Source organism: Silene latifolia, chromosome 3 (assembly GCF_048544455.1).
Source record: "Silene latifolia isolate original U9 population chromosome 3, ASM4854445v1, whole genome shotgun sequence".
Classification (NCBI taxonomy): Eukaryota; Viridiplantae; Streptophyta; class Magnoliopsida; order Caryophyllales; family Caryophyllaceae; genus Silene; species Silene latifolia.
The window spans coordinates 141,386,080-141,405,582 of record NC_133528.1 but is presented as its reverse complement, the minus strand read 5'-3'; the positions used below and the strand labels follow the sequence as shown (position 1 = coordinate 141,405,582).

The 19,503-nt window shown below is 37.3% G+C and overlaps 2 protein-coding genes across 2 annotated transcripts in view; both read right to left on the bottom strand.

Moving 5' to 3' along the window:
- LOC141648202 (methylmalonate-semialdehyde dehydrogenase [acylating], mitochondrial) overlaps window positions 1-1,900 on the bottom strand; it is a 56,567-nt gene extending 54,667 nt beyond the window's left edge. The window contains exon 1 of the mRNA XM_074456706.1: window positions 1,815-1,900. Coding sequence (XP_074312807.1) covers window positions 1,815-1,839 — 25 coding nt within the window. The 5' untranslated portion in view covers window positions 1,840-1,900. The remainder of the gene's footprint in view (window positions 1-1,814) is intronic.
- A 658-nt stretch (window positions 1,901-2,558) lies between these two features.
- LOC141648201 (methylmalonate-semialdehyde dehydrogenase [acylating], mitochondrial-like) lies at window positions 2,559-14,156 on the bottom strand. Its single transcript, XM_074456704.1, has 20 exons — window positions 14,007-14,156; window positions 12,407-12,973; window positions 11,428-11,525; window positions 11,204-11,275; window positions 10,931-11,092; window positions 10,630-10,708; window positions 10,388-10,542; window positions 9,886-9,949; window positions 9,714-9,793; window positions 9,481-9,546; window positions 9,302-9,352; window positions 9,059-9,210; window positions 8,366-8,456; window positions 7,982-8,062; window positions 4,166-4,243; window positions 3,852-3,887; window positions 3,708-3,751; window positions 3,550-3,628; window positions 3,334-3,406; window positions 2,559-2,887 (listed from the first exon to the last, which is right to left on the bottom strand). Exons 2-20 carry the CDS (start codon window positions 12,948-12,950, stop codon window positions 2,784-2,786), a joined length of 2,109 nt encoding a protein of 702 aa, XP_074312805.1. The 5' UTR covers window positions 12,951-12,973; window positions 14,007-14,156; the 3' UTR covers window positions 2,559-2,783.
- Between the last annotated feature and the right edge of the window lie 5,347 nt (window positions 14,157-19,503).

Sequence of the window (19,503 nt, the reverse complement as noted above, 5' to 3'; positions counted from 1 at the left end):
TAGCTCCTAAAAAAGTTTGGGGCAAATTTGGAGTAAGCGAAAAGATCCTGCTGAAGGTCTACTTTCGGATTCTACGTAGTCAATGTCTCAAATTACTCTGTTATTTTTAAAGTAGCAAGCTCTTTCCTTGTTTTGATCTGTGCGGGGAGTTGGGTCATGTTATAAACTACCAGTGGGGGCAGCCATCGTCCCTCAGACATAAAAAATACAAACTTTTAGTTAAGATTTCCGATTTTTTCCTACATTACAGTATTACACTACTGCATTACTAACTTACCCGCTCCAAAATTCTCAATCAATGTTTCAGGCCCTCCGACTTTAAATCTCGACTTCATTCAAGTACACTCATCTAAAACCAATAATATACAACAACAACAACATCCTATTACCCCAATGCATCAAGGGCTCCCGCAAATTGCGTGGTACATCCGAAAACATACAGTTCATAGATTATACATCTGTTGCGTAATCCTTTTTTCCGAAAACATACATATAATCCTAACAACGTGGAAACATGATCTCACATTTTCACTCTACCTAACATAATCTCATCTTCTCCACATTCAACAACATTCAAATCAAAACATTTCAACGCAATTTTTTACAAAATTATAAAATGGCAAATTTAACAAAAATAATTCAACCTTTGATATTTCTGGCACCCAACCTTTTAACTTAAACAATAATAATCCAATATTTGTATTTTTGTCAAAAAAATATCCCAAAATCTCACCTAAACTAATTTCTCCCTAATATTGAGAAATGATATTTTGTAAAATAGTTTCATAAATCTTTATATAAAGTTTATTTTGTGATATCATACTTTAAAAAAATTCATAACCAAAAAATTATAATTTCCTTATTTTATAAATGGAAAATTAATTAATAAAACAAATATATAATTTTTTGAAAAAAAAAATAGTGGAAATATTTATGAGAGATATATTTTTAAATTTTTTTGATAAACCGATAATTTAAGGAAACAAACAATTTTTTAAACCATATAACTTGTGTCTTTTAGGATTTTGAGCAGTAGTAGAAATATTTCTCAAAAAATGTTTCCTTGTTTTCAATATTTAATTTTTTTTTTCATAATCTTATATAATTACCTTTGCAAAAAAATATGATCAGTAAGTAATAGGGTTTTTCTAACGTGTGCCCTTAGGGCACACATTAATAACCCATATATGGTAATATTTACAACATATTCAAATGAGATACCTAAGTATATTCTCATATTTACCATATTTAATGAGAATATATTGTAAATATTACCATATATGGGTTATTAATGTGTGCCCTAAGGGCACACGTTAGAAATTGTGTAATATGAGTAAAATAGCATTTATGAAATATAAGTAAGATGTCGGGACATTTTCGTTAAACAAAAGTAAACTTTGGGTTATTTTTGTTAAAATTAAAAGGTTGGGTTATTTTCATAATGCTTGACAAAAGTTGAGTTATTTTGGTTAAATTCGCCTTATAAAATTAGTAAATTACCAAAGGTTTTCGAGGCTGATTAAATTGCTGCGTTGCAGTTGTATAATTAAGAGCAAATATCCGAGAGCTCGTAACAATTTCGCATTTCTCGCTGTTACATAAATCAAAAATATATAATTCAATTAATCAAATCACAAATCATGATCATGTCAAATTAGTACAAGGTTATTCCGGTCCCACAAATTGCGAGGTAAGGGGTATCGGATGTAAGCAGCCTTACACTTACCAACAAAAAAAAGAGGCGGTTTCCGAATAACTCGAGATATGTTTATCAATTAATAATAGAATTAAAAATAAGAAATTAAAGTTTGTACCTCGTTGAAGAGAGAATTGAAGCATATTGACTGATTTTAAGAGGATAGAGAGTTGGGAAAAATTGAAGGAAAATTGGTAGAGAGAGTCCAAGATCAGTGTGTATGACTGTATGTACACATGCAAATTATTTGTTTTTGTTTTTTTTTTTACAACTTTAATAATGGTTATTTAATTTAATTAATTTAATTTAATGATGATTAACCAATTATAGAAGAATCAAAGGCTTAATACTACCAATCGTTGGTTGGCGCAGTGGTAGTATGGGGCTGCCCTTGATAGGGAGGTCTGCGGATCGATCCCCTACAACTGCGATTGGGAGGAGTTTAAATACCGTAATCCTTGGACACGCCCCGAAATCCGGATTAGTCGGCTCAATGTGGTCTTTTTACACTAAAGATGAATATATATCTTGAAACTAAAGATGAATATATATCTTGAAACTATCTTTAAAAGAAACCAATTGTGCACCAAGCCGATGGTCTTTTTACAAGACTTGTTTACTTTTATGGTTGTAGAGTTACGGTGGTTTAAAACACTGAAATGGCTTAAAATTTTAATTAAGGTGAACACTGTATCAGCAAATAAATTGCGAGGTAAGGTTCCTTGTTTCAAATTAGCTATTTGGGTTTGGACGAATTCAGATACATGTTATTCAGGTTGAGGACCTATAGACCGTATTTTTGGATGGGCGGTTAGTTTCCGTAGCTCATACCTCCATGATCAACCCTTTAAAGTCTGAAACGAAGAAAGAAACTGGTAGGATGTCAATAAGAACATCAATTTCCCCTGGCGATTATGTCATGGGAACAAGACGAAACGTTCAAAGTCCTAACTAGGAACTGCGCTACATCGCTACTCTCTCGGGCTCACGGCTGTAGAATTGTCTTATCTGAAACTTGTATGTACAGACTAGCAAGGAATGCCATGAAGTTGGCCTCTACTGACACCAAAAGTGTTTAGTATGCATTTTAGTCCATTAGGATTGGCACACCGGCTTCTTCCTCCATCGGAAATTCGTTCCACTGTTGCCTCACTGTTTTAGTCTTCGTAAAGAATTGACTTCCAGCTTGTCCTGAATAGAAAAGGCCAAATCCTAAGTAATAAGTACACAAAAGAAAATTCAATTATTCAGGATTTTTTTTTTCTCAGACGAGTTATTTTATTTTGGCAAAGATACTAAATAAAGTTCAATAACACTAATAAATCCAAATAGAAAACAAGAAAAAACCAAAACAGAAAAATTCAAGGAACTGAAGTCATTTGACAGTATTTAAAACAACACAAATTCTCGTTACAGCATGATTAATTGATTATCCTTCAACTTAGAATAGTACGTGAGTAGATGACAATTTAGGTTAATACTTAATAGGTATGCAAATACTTAAACGTGAGTGATATGATCGGAAATTAAAGTTACTAAAAAATGAAGAGAACAATGTTTCTGGGACATCTCAAAAGGAAATGGGGGGCAAATAGCTGAATATTAAAAAGGAATTGGTCGAGATGACAAACTATTACCTGGAAATGAAGCTTCCGGGTGAGTAGATGAGATGAAGGGCATAGGAACTGAAACGGGGACATTGATACCAATCTGAACAAAGAACAAAAAACATCGTCAGAAATTAACAAGCAATAACCTATACACACTGAATTGTAGGCAACATTTATAGTTTTTGCTCTCAAAAGTCTGCTAAAGGAGATATTAACACATAAGATTAACAATTTTCAGGCTACCTGTCCAGTCTCAATACTTATTTGGAATTTTCTGGCAGAAGCTCCAGACGTCGTAAATATAGATGCTCCATTAGAATGTCTGGTCAAAACATAATTACAGATCAAAAGGTGCAATAACTCAATAAGCATATCAAGATGTAAAGCAGGACTGCAAGTACCTGCATTCATTTACCAAGTTTATAGCCTCTTCTAAACTCTTAACCTGATACAAAGTAAACAAAATAGCAGTGTCAGCAAACTAGAAGAAGAGGAAGAGGTCAAAAACATTTACTCATGATTACATAGCATTACAAAATTAACACCTGCATGCACATAATAACAGGCCCAAAAATCTTTTCCTGCCAAGGTCAAGAAAAAAACAGTAAGAAACCCCACGTTTTCATTATCAAACTATCAAGTCCCTAATTGTACATTTGTAATCATGGCATTAAATCCCGGTATGAAACTTGATTTTGAAATCGGTCATCGCTGCTTGGTTGTGGTCGTCATGATATATGTTTGAGATGCAATTTTGTAATCTTCACATCTTTGAAAAGTCCGTTGTCATTCGGAGTTGTGACCGAAATCTAACACCATGATCGTAGTTAATAGAGAAACGAGTGTTAGTAATGAATACCTGGTAGCACCCCATATCAGTTGTGACGTCACATATAATTGTGGGACCAATAAAATTACCATGTGGGTAACCAGGGACCTATATCAAACAACCCAGAAAGTAATTAAAGCAAGCAAAACACTGCAAATAACAAGGCGCACACAAGGCGAACGAGATTAACAATGCATGACAAATGCACCAGGATTAATATTTACATGCATGCATCTTTTCTTTGGCTGTCAGTTTAGTTCCAAATGCATCAGGGCTATGTCTGAAAGGCTGCAGGTTCGTGTTCCTGTTCAGAATGTTTGGGTATGGTGTCTGAGAAAAAGTTGGAGATCTAATAGCAAGCGTAGTGTCATTTGTGCTTTGATGGTTGGGCTGTATTATCAGTTATCACATCTAGAAAGCAAGGAATAGAAGCCATTTTGAGCAGATTGTGCAGCACCCCAAGAACTTGGTTCAACAAGTGATTTTAGACGTCCAAACTAGGGCGGTGAATATTCAACAGAAACCCCAGGGGGGTTGATGTTGGATGGCTTATTTGTCTCTAATTCGAGTACCACTAAGTCTCTAATTGTATCGCTTATTCGCTTGTGTATTGTAAAGGGAGTTCTCGTTCCCTATGAGATACTGCATTGGAAATTTGGAAGTGTGCAACTAAGAGGAAAAAAAAAAAAAAAAAAAAAAAAAAAAAAAAAAAAAAAAACTTCATGGAACGTAATGCAACTGTAATCTTCTCTTGCATCTTTGATATTTCACTAAGGTAAACATGTGACAGATACAGTAAAGTTTAACAAAGTAAGATTGTTTCTCAATACATCAAACTGAGAAAGTTTTCTAAAGGAGCAAATCACAGTGGATAAATCGATTAGAACATACAAACATATCTTAAGACCACACAAACATATCTTTCCTCTACTTAAATAGACCATACAGATACAGCAGAATTTTGAGTGTAATTGACATAAATTTTCTACATTCCTTCAAGAAGAAAACATACAAACATATCTTTCCTCTACTTAAATAGAAAGACTAAAGGAGCAAATCACAGTGGATAAATCGATTAGAACTTGTCGTCTTAAACCAAGTTAATTAAGAGCACTAATGTGTGTGCGAAAAATCACATATATGACAGACCACATGAAATTGTGTCAAACAATGCTGCAAAAAAACTTGTATTATCAGTATCAAAACATCAGTAATCACTCAGAGAGTCTTATAAGGTTCCCATCTAGCCATCTAGGTAAGGAAGGGATGTTTCTACGCAGGGCCGCAGGTTAGAGAGACTTTCAGTGCTAACCCTATAATGACAAATATGCTACTTTTCTAAAACCCTTGTTAAGACATCCACTAGAGGTTATGCTGCTTCACAGTAGCTAAGAAAATTAGATAGTTACAGACTTGCAGGAAAACTATTTCACTATTTCACAGGAAAATTAGATAGTTTACCTTTGATTTTGACATAAAGACCGAGATGACCAATATTTGATAACAAGTGGACTAAATTGAAGATGGATGATCAAATTATTCATCAAAAGTATTCCCAAATTACAAAGTCAACAATCAACTCAGACACCAAAAATGAAAAGGTAAACAAGATACAGAGTCGTATATAGCCTTACAAGGAACTCAATTAAGAGAATCCCTAGAGGCTAGATTGCTTGCAAAACTCAATAGCTTCTTTCACTTTCTCTTCCCTGATCCCAGTACTCTCATTTCTCTTATGAGCATGAAAATTACTACTACTATTCCTATTATTATTATTACATTTTTTCTTGGACCTAAAACAAGGTAAGCAACCAAACCTTAGACCTTCACACATAACAAAATTAATCATATATATCCCTGTCGCCGAAGTAGAAGCATTATTATTCGGAGACGATCTCGACTCATCTCCACTTGTCGTTGAATCTTGTGCCGAAGACGTCGTCGAGGGTGCTGATGAACTTGATGGCGTCAATGTTGTAGAAGTAGAACTCATAATTAACACAAGAAATATTTGAACTAATACTTTCGCCTCGTACATTAACTACGATTGTTGTGCTATTTCGCCTAGTGATTTCTTCGTTTACGGTCTCACAATAACTTATTGTTAAATTTCTCGTAGGATGTTGGTTTGAAAAATAAGTAGTTTGTGATGAGTTGATGCTAGGTTGTTAAATTTCTTCGTTAATGTAATCGAAGAGATTTAGTGTGTGTTTGGCCTAGCTTGAAAAGGTGTTTTTGGGCTCAAAAACACTTTTTGGCCAAACATACTACTTTCTAAAAGTTAAAAAAAATATTCTCAAAAGCTAAAATTCCATATTTTTGCCCATAGAAATAGAATCAGCAATTTGTTGCTTCTGTTTTTGAAAAACGCTTTTGAAAAATTAAACTTGAAAAGCAAAAACTCATTTTTGAGAATCAAGACCAAACATGCTCTTATATAGGTGTTTTTATTGTTATTTCCTTACATAGATTGTAATATTCAAGAAAATATTGGAGATTATTTAGTTTGTAAGTTTGTTAGCTGTATATAATTTCATTGCCAAAGTTAAGGTTTGAATTTCCGTTATTTATGAACTTTCCATCTTTAACCCGTACAATGAAATCTTTTCATTATTATTTATTAGTGCCTTCATAGAAGCCGAGTTATGTAAAGGAGTAGGGTTTAAGCCTTGCTTAATACAAGTTTTAAAATCTAAAGGTCCAAGTTAGAAGTCTCCATGGCCAACTTGCTAGTTCAAAAGTGCTATGAAAATGCTAGAGTATAATATACGGAGTACCGTAATATTTATTCTGTCCGGATCTTCTATCCCACTTTCGTGTCTCATCTTGTCTCTCACTGTCTTAATATTCTCATACCTTATCCTTTTATAATATCTAAATACTTATTAATATTTATTTCGTATATGTCAAATGGAGAGATAGTGACACATAAGTTGGGACACGAAAGTGGAACAGAGGATCCGGACTGCAATTTATGATAGTTAATTTGACAAAGTCCTATATAAAGCTTCCTTATAATAAATAATAAATAATAAATTCATTCGATATTTTAGGCAATTTCAAATTACCTGCCCAAGTGCCCATCCTCCTATATATACAGTACTAAGAGAATAAAATTCTCTAAAGTTTTCCCTCCAAAAGGTATCAAGCTATATTAGGAAACAAAAATACTTCTTTCTTTAAATTATTATCATTTAATCAAAATATAACCTTTTAATCAAATAATGGTATTTTCTTTAAAATCTAAATTATAATATTTCAATTAAAATAAGATAAATTTACTATAATTTTGTAAGCTATAAATTTCTAAATTTTTGTTATGTATTATTATATATGAGAAAATGACTTCACATTTTGTATAAAAAAAACACATTAAACTAAGATAATTAGCTTCATCACAAAAAAAAAATCATTAACATAATTTGAAAAAAATTATTATTTGTAATCATTAGTTGTATATTAAAGAAAAAAAAATCATTAAACATATTTTATAACTTTACTAAATTCTCTTGATTCGTTCATAGTTCATTTTTTTCTCATATCAAAATACAACGAGGTTTATGACAAATTAATAATGTATCAATTTAAAATATTATCTAAAAAACCGCGCATTTGCGCGGGATCTATACTAGTGTATATTAATTAAAAGTGCCTACATATATAGAGGCGGATTTGTGTGCTCAGGCACGTTGAAGAATTTTTCATTGAGTTTAAGGGTATGCGTATATTAGACGATTTTAAAAAATGGAAGGTACATATTAAAATTCAGAAGGAAAAAAAAAAGAGTACACCATAGAAAATCCTATTAATACAGTACTCCCACCAAATCCAGTTATAAAAGCATACCACAATGTTTCTACCATCAAGAATAAGACGGGCTCCCTTTTCAATTCCACTTTGTATGACTTTGCATATCCTCTCCTTTTCCTGTAAATAAGAATGGTATAAGTATTATGTTACTGCATGCACCTGTGGCAAATCGTTTTGGACTGGTGCATCAACTAAAAGTACAATACTACAAGGTCAATCGTCTCTACTCGTATCGTTTTCAACATTGTACTTATAAAGTTAACTTATATACCAACCAGAAGAAACGACTCACAAAAGGATTGCGCAGGAACAAAGAAAGGAAGAAGTTTTACCAAAAAATAAATAAAATTTTGATTTTAAGTCACCGAAGGGTACTTTAGTACTATTCTTCTTCAATTGTAACTGACTTGAAGTAAATACCTGTTTACTGATGACTGGACCAACGTCTGCATCTGGTTCAGTTCCAGCAGTCACTTTAAGGGCAATGGCACGTTCAACCAACTTACTTTCCCTGGTAAGATTGGAAGGGATATCCCTTTTAGGTTGAAAAGGATTGAGGATAGGAAATGCCAATAACCTAAACCACAACTCTTATTTTTCCGGATTGCTCAAGATTTAATAAGTATGCTATACCTCCATCCCAAGTCCCAACTTATTTTCGCCATTTGAATTTTATGGTCAAACTTTCTCAGCACTGACAACTAATTGGTCCAGACATGTAGAGGAAGTATCTTATAAATTTGTGTATTTTGATTTATCAAAAATATTCATACATCATTTCAAATAAGTCGGGCCTTATATAAAATATGAAAAGATACTGGTCCAAATTGAGATGGTTTGGCAACCAAAGTCAAATGAGGATAATGTATGATGGGATGGGAGGAGTAACATTGTTCTAAAAATGTGGCCGGATTTCACTATTTCACAGGAAAAAATTGGCTTTTGTAAAATTAAAACATCTTAAGGCCAATGCCAAAAAAATAAAACACAAACTGAGCAGTCAACTAGAACATCTTGGCAACCACTCCACTGAATGTCCAACAAAATTTATAGGCTACAGCTACGAGTGCAAGCAGATTGAAAAAAAAAAGTACAAGGGACAAGGTAAAATACCATGACTTAGAGTCTCCAACGAATATGACTGTATTAACAGCAAAGCACCTTTCCCCTTCAGCTCTAAAAGCTACTCCAACAAGTACATTTAGGGTATAATCCACATTTGCATCAGGCATGACAACCACATGACTACTCCCTTCTGTGTAGTTCTACAACATGACGAGATAAGAATTTCTCAGTTCTGGTATGGAAAAAGTGAGTGACCTAATGCTCCATTGAGCAAATTATTGAAGCACTGACCTGGACGCGTGTCCCTTTCGGAGATGCTCTTGAAAAAACATACATGCCATACTGAAACACAAAATTCAGAAACAGAAAGATCAGACGTTAGCCAAGGCAGATAGTATGTAGAAAATGGCATTGAATGGGAAAGGAGACAGGCTGCTAATAACAAAAGTACAACCAAAAGATTAGCCTACTGTTTTAGAGGCAGCAACCGATATAGCTTTAACATCATCATCATCACAAATAGCATTGACAATGTCCTAACAACAGTTGCAGGAAAAATGAATCAGCTAACCAGTGCATGTCATATTAACAAACATAGAAAATTATGATCATAAACTGAAATCTCAAGAAAGGGCACTGGAAACTAGAGGTTAAAAATCAGTTCTAGCATAAAGTGAATGGAAAAGGTATCCCAGGAACTCACATCAGTGCCATGGACAATATTCAAGACACCATTTGGCAAGCCAGCTTCTGAGGCCAGCTCTGCAAGCATCATACATACACCTGAAAGCCAAGAGCATAATTGTACCTCTTAAAAAATATAAAAAAGAAGAGCTTAAACTAAATTTGTCGTATTAAGAGAGAATTCAAACCACCTGGATCCTTCAGTGATGACTTTAAAATAAAAGTGTTACCATATACAACTGCTAAAGGGAACATCTGCAACAAAGTAATGGTTATTAAAGACCCCATCCCAATGATAATGAAGAGAGAAGAGATATAATGAGAAAGAAAGAAATACGCTTTTTTGAATTGTAGAGCGTTATTTCATGAATAAGACTTACATATGAATTTCAAATAAACAAAACTAAAAAGAGAGCACATGACCAAGTACTTCAACAATGAAGCACATACATTTAGTCAAGTCAGTTTCCAAGTTTCATCAACTTGTTTAAATAGTCTAAAAAATTGTTCGTCATTCAATTCAGTGATATCATCAGTGAACATTTTTCCAACTTCGCTATTGTCAATAGTGTCCTCAATGTCAATACTGACAGTAAACATAACCTGAAACCACCAGGCTTGAATTCAAAAAATTACAAGTTGGTTAACAAAAAAGCGTTAAAGAACGGTAATCACTAATACGATTATACCTACCCATAGAGCAATTATAGCAGACAAATTGGACAGACACATCCCAGCACAAACACCAAGAGGCTCTCTAATGCTATACACATCTACGCCATTGGCTACACTTGAAACAAACTGCCCCATATCTGAAGTTGCCGCATCACAAGCAAGGTCCAACGCTTCTGGAAAAGATAACAAGAACCTTCTAAGAAAAACACACTGTGCCACAGAACATGCCTATAAATGAAGTATAAAAGGGAGCCACTTACCAAGACCACTGTACACGTCTCTATATGAATTCTTTAGAGTCTTGCCCACTTCACGAGCAATGCTAGAGGCAAGTTTGTCCTACGTGACAAACAATCACAATAAACAAATAGCAGTGACAACTAGGAAAAAAAAATGTGATATTGATCTAGTTTTCCTTATAATAACAACAAAATTCATATTATCATGTGAACAAAGTTGTAGCTATTGTAAATATTGCTCAAAGTTGACACCATTTCAGTATCAACTTACCAAGGTAAAATGGGGCAAGGAAATACAGAAAGGATGAAGTATTAATATTACCTTATCCCTGTGAATAAGTTCTCGAAACTTTAATATTATCCGTTGCCGGGTCAATACAGGTGTATTTCTCCATGAATCAAATGCCCGTTTTGCTGCAAATACTGCAGCTTTTAATTCTGCGATGGTTGTAATAGGTAGTATATATACAACTTGCTGGTTTGCCTACTAACAACAAATAAAGCCATCAGAATAAAAGAGAAGACCTTAACGGAAGCAATATGTCAGAGGAACAAGAAGATGAAGCAAAAAGTCAGCTTGTACTGTAGTTCTTACTGGGTTTATAACATCAATTGTTGCAGATGACTGAGAGTCTAGAAAACTGCCTTCAATAAAATTAGGTACCCTCTGAAAGTTACAATATAGCAAGTGTTAAATATACCTGCCAAGTACCAAACATAGCAGTAGTGACAACTAACAAAGATTACTGAAAAATCAGGTAATAGAGAATCTACATGCTAGGATAGAAACTTCACGAAGGTACATCAAAGAAAGCTTACAGGAAAAAGGCGCTGTCTCCAAGTTGCCTCGGTGGCAGCTGGAGTTTGAAAACTTGAATTTGGCCCTTTAAGAGGTCTTAAGCACTTAAATTTTTGTGCTGCACAATGAAAAGTGTACATAACTTACTTAGACTAAAAAAGTCCACTTATATGAATCGCAGTACCACCCAACACAAGGATTAGTAGTTTCTTGGTTAAAATAACTTTTCTTTATTCTTTTATACAGAGTAGGAGTCACCTTCCCGTCTATTGGTGAGTTTCATCTCTATTGTATGAGAGGTCAAAAACTGTGGGGAAAATCAACAATCCTAGAAATCTAAAATCTTCATAAGGTGGTGCAATAAATGTCAGCTTACCATATACTCCTTCCGTCCCGGTCAATTGTTGTCCTTTGGTTTTGGCACAAAGACCAAGGACAGAGGAGAAGGCGAATTACTAAATGACATGTGGACCAAATTGAGTGTGAATGATCAAATTGTTCATCAAATGCATTCCTAAAATAGAAAAGACAACAATTGAGAGACACCCCAAAATGGAATAGGACAACAAATGACCGAGACGGAGGGAGTACAATTTTGTCTGGTCAGACAAAATTCGTCCTAGTATGAAAAAGTGTCATATACTAACAGTTATCTTTGTACTAGAAAGGATTTATTTTGTTTGGTTATTACAAATTTGTATTCAATTAATTGTGATGTCTTTTGTAGATACCATGTGACCTATTATTAATGAATTGATCTTTCACTCAGAAATAAGAAAAAATCATTGGAAGTTCAATTCCCATCTGGGGCAGTCAACACACAAAATTATAAGTTGAAACAGAGCAAGCAAAGCGAAATGGAACGACAATGGACGTAGTGAGGTGAAATCAACAGGCCAGCTTCAAGAAACAGATAACAAATGCCTAAAATTCTTCAAGCACGCAATAGTCATAAAGATTCATAAACCTTTGTGCCATCATCTAGTAGCATAAACTTACCAGTAACAACACCACTTCTTAACTTGGCTTTAACATTGTAAACTTGCTTAGGTGTAGATAAAAGTTCAGGATTTTTCTTTCTCAACCTCTTCAAAATCTGACGTGGCTTCAAACCAGCCTCTGTCATCTCTTTAATCTGTAAAATCTCATCATCTTTAAATCTCCGACAAGCTGGATGCTCTGAAAGGTCCTTCATAGGTTCGTGATTATGGGTTCCGTTTCTAACACTCAAAACCCACACGCCATCCTCCTTTCTACCATATAGTTCAAACTGACAGTTTGTACGTCGAGAACGAGATTTCTGTGTTCTACTACTTTCTGCTGAATCTGTTTCAGGATTTTTGCGCCTGTCCCTATATTTACCACCCCTATCACAGCCAAGGAGAACATATATATCCTTTTTTGAATGCTTAATTGTGACAACATACCCTTGTGACACTCCAAAGTCCCCAACATGTTCAATCATTTGGTCACGACTTGCAAACCGGCCAGGACGTGGAGGCAGCATTTGAGGTTCAGTAGACTCCGAACTCTGGAGATCCATCCCGGAGGACTTATAACAAAGACCTACACCAAGCCGAAGCCATTATGGCCATTTAGCGAACCTCATGTTCATACAGACTTTTGCCATCAGTCGCAGCACAAACAAAATGTTCACTCTTTAAATTACCAATAAAGAAACCGTCTATACACTAGATTTAATCTTTTTTTTTCAAAAAAAAACATCATTTTACAATTAATATCACAATATTTTGTTCCCTATAGACCAACACCTCCCAAGCATGATAAGATTTAGGTACGACAGAACAATACGACTGGGTTACTCCCTCTATTGCCAATTGGTTTTAGAGTGGAACCCTCTTGAGCCTGTGTTGTGGACTCTTTCTCCTCCGTTCGGGTGCAGCCCAGACCCGTTGTTGAATTTAACAAAGTAAAGCCAATATTAAAGTAATCTAAATTTTGCAGATAACACGAAAATCTCATTGTAGACAGTAACACTTGAACAACACAGATTATTTTTCAGTAAACGACTCGTACTACTTTATATTTCCTTGTTTGAATGGACGGATTTGTAACAAAATCAATGAAATACATACAATTTTGGCGGAGCCAGGATTCAAGTTTAGGGGGGCGAAGTGGTAATGCAACCCCCGCTCCACCACTGTTCGAAAGTATCTGCTACCAAATGTTAGACTCGCCAATGTTAAGAAAACACGACATGTTTTGTTTGGCTTAAAATGAAATGTCCAAGTGTCGTACCAATGTCACAGTAAGCAAGGAAGGTAAAATATGAAGAGTCGAAGTAACATAGCTCGTAATCCAAATCCAAATCCATTAAACATAGCAAATATTTCGAAGGGAAAACCTAATTTACGCCTTCTTAATCGATTAACACGAAATTAGTAAGCACACAATTATGACTGATCAAAAGAAACGGTAAAATGCGGTTAAATTGCAGCATGTAATTTTAGTTAAACCTAATAATTTACGATTAGTAACAGAAATTAGGGGAAGGGTAAAATACTGTAAAAAATGATGGAGCGAGATTAAAGAAAAGAAAGCAGAAGGGTTTAGGTAATGGCGGTAAAAAATAACGAACCTTGAAAATGGATAAATGTCGCTCAAAATGGCATCTTCCACACCAAGGTTGTGCTTTGATTTGGGGGGGAGCTTGCCAAAGTTGAGGTGGAATATGAATTTCCAACTGAAACAAGTTATTTGGTCACGGGCTGTATCGTCATTTCATGTTGCTTTTCTTTTCATTATTCACTAGTTTTAAAGCTATTTTGAGTTATGTTCTGAAGGAATTGCGTAACTAATTATGACATTTTTTTTTTTTTGGATGACGAGGGGGTTGGGTCCCTCCGGCCCCATGCATTCCTGCACCACCACGTTGATCATGTAAGTCATCTTTTGGGGGCTGCAGTGGACCAGTGGTCAAGTGATCATTGCCCCAGCTGGTAGTCGAACCCGGTGTAACACCCCCATATCTAGAGGAGCCTTAACTAGGCCTTCCTTAGCATATAAGGGCGTTACCATCTCGGTTGCCCGAGGAAAGTAATTATCAAACGTCAATAAAAGAACTATTAAGTTATATTACAAGCGGTTTAAACAACAAACGATGTAAAAGGTACAACTCAGAAGCTACTCGCTACTATAAACAAATCTCGTGAAGACTCATCCCTGCCCGGACTCCAGCTATCCACAACATCAACACCTGCTAAGACCGACTGCTCACCATAAGGGATCACGGCAGACACATAACAAACAAACAACCACACAAGGTCAGTACTGAGACAAGATAAGACAATGGCAACTACAATCAACAATACAAACAATGATATCAGACCCAACCGCAATCACAATAATCCAACCAAACTCACATCGATCGGTCCACCACCCTTTGGACCGCCACTGCCGGGGGGACCGCAGCCGTTCCCACCTAAGCCCCGCTCATCATACCGAGCGATAACCCTGTCCATTAATGTGCACATCCCCTTCCGTGGCGGGTTCCACGAAAGGCAAAACTAGGGCGTGAAGCCACTCCCGCAAGTGACCCCACTCAGCCGAGAACGCATCTCGAGAACCATCAACGGCAATCACAGCCACAATCACAACACAACACAATTACTATATCGAACAACCACAATACTACCACAACGACCGACACACTAGACCATCTACAGAAACTGAGTAGGCGAACCTACCTTTAAGCAACCGCAACCAATCCATGCCGACAGATAACACATCCAGCGACCAAGCAAAGCCTATAACCACCATACAATTATCTATTACTAACAAGCAAACCCTAACTAAAGAGACAAAGACACAGATGATGATTGTGACATACCTATAAGGAAAACTCGAAGAGATCGCTACCCGACACCGGTGACGCCCTCCCAAGGTTCAAAGATCTTCAAAAAGGCTTCCATGGAGGTTTTGAGGTGAAGGGAAGGGAAAGGGCGATCAAGGATAGGAGGAAAGTGGCGGAAGTGATTTGCGGATTTAACAAAACGCGATATAAAACCCTCGCTGAAAACCCGGTACTCGATCGAGTACCCAACCTACTCGATCGAGTGGCCCCCTACTCGATCGAGTACCCTAGCTACTCGATCGAGTAGCCCCTACTCTATCGAGTACCACTCTTAACACGCAGCTCAAACAGGTTTTGGCACACTTTCCTAAGACTACTTCCGCTCCCAAGGTCGGTCAACGGTGGTCAAAGGGTCCCCAAAAGGACGGGTATTACAGTCTTCCCCCCTTAAAAAGAACTTCGTCCCCGAAGTTCACCTCACCCATCTCCCGCTCGAGACACGCGAACAACACGTCCTCACTCATCTTCCCGCTCAACCCATTACTCCCTGGAAATATCATTTGCCCCCCATGTCATCATCATCACCGTCTATACTTATATCTAATGACTTTTACTACTATCATGCAAGCACTATTACCGTTAACCGTTACTTTATACACATATAAACATCAAACCCGCAATGCGAATCACCACCCACGATCACCCGACGTACAGTGACAACTATCAAACTATCGATCTAGAACATGTCTCATATCAACTTTCACGTGATACAACTAATGCCACCATGTTACTTGGCAACGCGATTCGAATACGATTTATCGCACTATAACTATTCTTCATGACCACACTCCCTTAAGAACTAAAGCAAGTCGTTATACTTTTTTTTTTTTTTTTTTTACATGATACCAACCACATTATAAACAATTACCAACAACGTTATAACAAGCAAAACATTATTCAAAGGCAACCTTTTTATTTCGCGACATTACTCTTCCCTTCTAAAAAGGAATTTCGTCCCCGAAGTTCACCACCCAAATATCAACGCGTATTACTTATTATTTGTATCTTAACATTAAAGGAAACCATTTTATTTGTTGTGGACATTACTCGCTAACTACATACTCGTTAAATTAGAAATCGTACCCAAGTCACCGGAATAACTAGTTACCGTTGACAACACACGTTTAAAATGATATGCACAAATATAGGCGAAGTTACAACTCCGATAAATAGATCGTAAGGAGGCGTATGCAACGTTAAAGTACAAGAAACTATCGCTACTTCACTAGCTATGACAAATACGCTTATAATCTTCAAGCACGACTTCCCACATATGATTTTAATAGTTCAAAGGTGTTACTACGCACTAATAACCACATTAAACATTAAACTTGCCGTTATAAAACAATTGAACATTTTTAATTTTCAAAAACCTCCTGTAACAGTGCTACTCGATCGAGTAACTAGCGGTACTCGATCGAGTGCCATGCTACTCGATCGAGTGTCTTGGCTACTCGATCGAGTGGCCTACAGGTCAGAAACTTTTTCTCATTTCATCCTGTAGCTACTCGATAGAGTACGGGGTACTCTGTCGAGTACCTACAGGCCAATTCCTCATAAAACCTGTCACGAGTTAACACCCATGCGCATATTTGTCATATAAAACCGAGTCGGGACGACTCCCGACTTCTAATATCCTGCAACCAGTTAGAATATCAAATCCGGCCTTATGGCCAATCATACAAATCCAACTAAGTCTCAATAATAAAAGGAAACAACTACCAAAGTCTAACAACAATATCACCATCTAACATCAACTACTATCAACAAAGATAAGAACGAGGAGTATCACTCCTCCTCCTATCTTCTTCTTTGCTCGAACATCACCTCATCATTACCACCACCACCTCCACCATACCCGCACCGATGAACCCACTCCCGCATCACCTCCCGCTCCCGCTCCCGGCCCACGTACCATGGAGTCAAGCCACCGTAAGGAAGGACCGAGGTGCCCCCACGTCGATCGGTCCACCCCGTAGAATGGAAAACCCCTGTGTAGTCCCCGACTCCACTCCACCAAACCGGGTGGGGTCCCTCGGTCCCTATCCCCCGAGGTTTCCGCCATCTCTTGCATGTTCCGGAGTGTCGAGTAGATGACACTCTCTCCGCCAAGTAGCTGGATCGCGTCTCCGGGGTGTCGAGGTAAGGGTAGCATGGAAAAGGCCTGCTGTTTGTGGTGCTACTGGCTGTGGCCTAGTCTCCGAGGCCCTCTCCCTCACTCGACGGGGTCCCCTCACCACTCTGGGTCTCTCTACCACCTGAACTCCCGCATTCTCGCCCTTCGTCGGCTCCGGCATCTCCTCAAGGATGGTGCCGTCGATGAGATAGGTCTGTAGCTGGCGGGGTCCGTCATCATCCTCCTCCTCCTCGTCATCGGAGTCCACCGTCACTACTGTCGGCTCCAAGGGCTCCGTGGGTGGGAGGTGCTCAGGAGCCGGAATCTTCATCCAGCTCATCCCATACACCCTCCATGTTAGGCTACCGTCGAAGGGTCCTCAACCATTTCGGTCGAGATAGTATTCACGATCCATGGTAGGCACCTTTGGGGTAGCTAGAGGCACGTACGCCCGAAGAAGCCTCAAAGGAGGTTAGCTTTTCATTCTAACCGAGTGGCAATGGCACCACAACTCGTGTGCGGGAAGAGGAAGAAGCCATCAAGGCAAGGGCAAAGACAAACTATAGAAGGAGCATTAAAGACCACTTTCCTGGCCCGCTCCGGGTTGAGGTACGACATCATAAGTAAGACCTCATGGTTATTCAATTTACTGATATCCTTTCGATCATAGAGGAGGTTCGAGAGAGAACGGAGAAAGATCCTCAAGGTAATATGCTGAACATCATTAATCAGCATGTTGCTCGAGGTGGGAGCTTGCTTCCCAGTCAAGCAAGGCATTAGGCGGCAGACGCCGCACTCAGCTGGAATGTCGGTGATGGAGTCCTTGGGAGGCTTGGCCAACCCAAGGTGAGAGGCAAACAATTCCATGGTCAACAGAAAACTGGTATTCATCAATCTAAACTCGACAGTCTGACCCGCTGGGTCATAGTTAAAAGAGCTCATGAACTCCAAGGTAAGAAAAGGGTAAGTATGCTTCCTCAGCCTATACAAACCTGTAAAACCCAAGGTCTCGAATATGTGACGGACATCCGTCTCTATCTCCAACTCCTCTAACACACTGGTGTCTATACACTTTGTAGGTCTCATTTTGCGTTTTTGTAAGGCTACAAAACGCTCCCTTTGCTTGAAGTCAACAAAAACAACTCGTAGGGTATTCGGGATCGGGTACCACAGGTCCACTTCCTTCCCCTAGCTCAGGTGGGTTACCCCTCCCCCGTTTACTTTGACGGGTTCCAAGGTTCAGTCTCGACATCTGCTTTAGGCATAAGTTCAAACAGTTTGTATAAAACATGTAGGCATATACTTCATACAATTTGAGTTCTATATACTTAGCAAGTTCACTAACTCATCAACCAGTTCAATATTTGAAGCTCATAAATCATGCCATTAAACTTAGATGCTCAGCTAGGTACACACATTTCATCAATAGTTTCCTCAATTTTAACATATAGTCTCAGTTTGTAGTCACTTATAAACCGCAATTATGAAAATTTGGCATGTGAACACATATACTCAGCAGTTCGAATATCCTAGCATGCTTCTAAGGTTATTCCAAACACATTCTAATCACATGTTACTAATTCACGAGAAAGAATAATTTATAACATATCATTATCCCCCTTCACTATTATGTACAACAACTCAATTAAAATTTTCAAACGGTCTTTACAGCTGTGAAAATTTCGGCATATCTTCATCAATCATCGATTCTATTAGCATAATGAAGTTCAACTCATGCTTATACTGTCAATTACAACATCAATTTTTCAATTATAAATCACGAATTTCCATTTAAGGCACTTTTAAGACGGAGTTTTAAGGCAACTTTCTAAGGGTAAAACCATCAAAATCTATCCTCCAACATGATATAAACAATACTTAAGGCTCAATTCTACCATCTAACCATTGTAAAACAACCAACAATCGATTTCAATTTTGGAAACCCTAGAAATTTCGGGTTCATCTTTGCAATTTCTAATCTAATTTACAGCAATTAACTACCAACAAACATGGAAAGAAGGCATGTGAATCATGTTTCAACAATTAAAAGCACCAAATTGGTCATTATTGTAACAGCCCTAAATTCTCACGACCAAAACGATAATC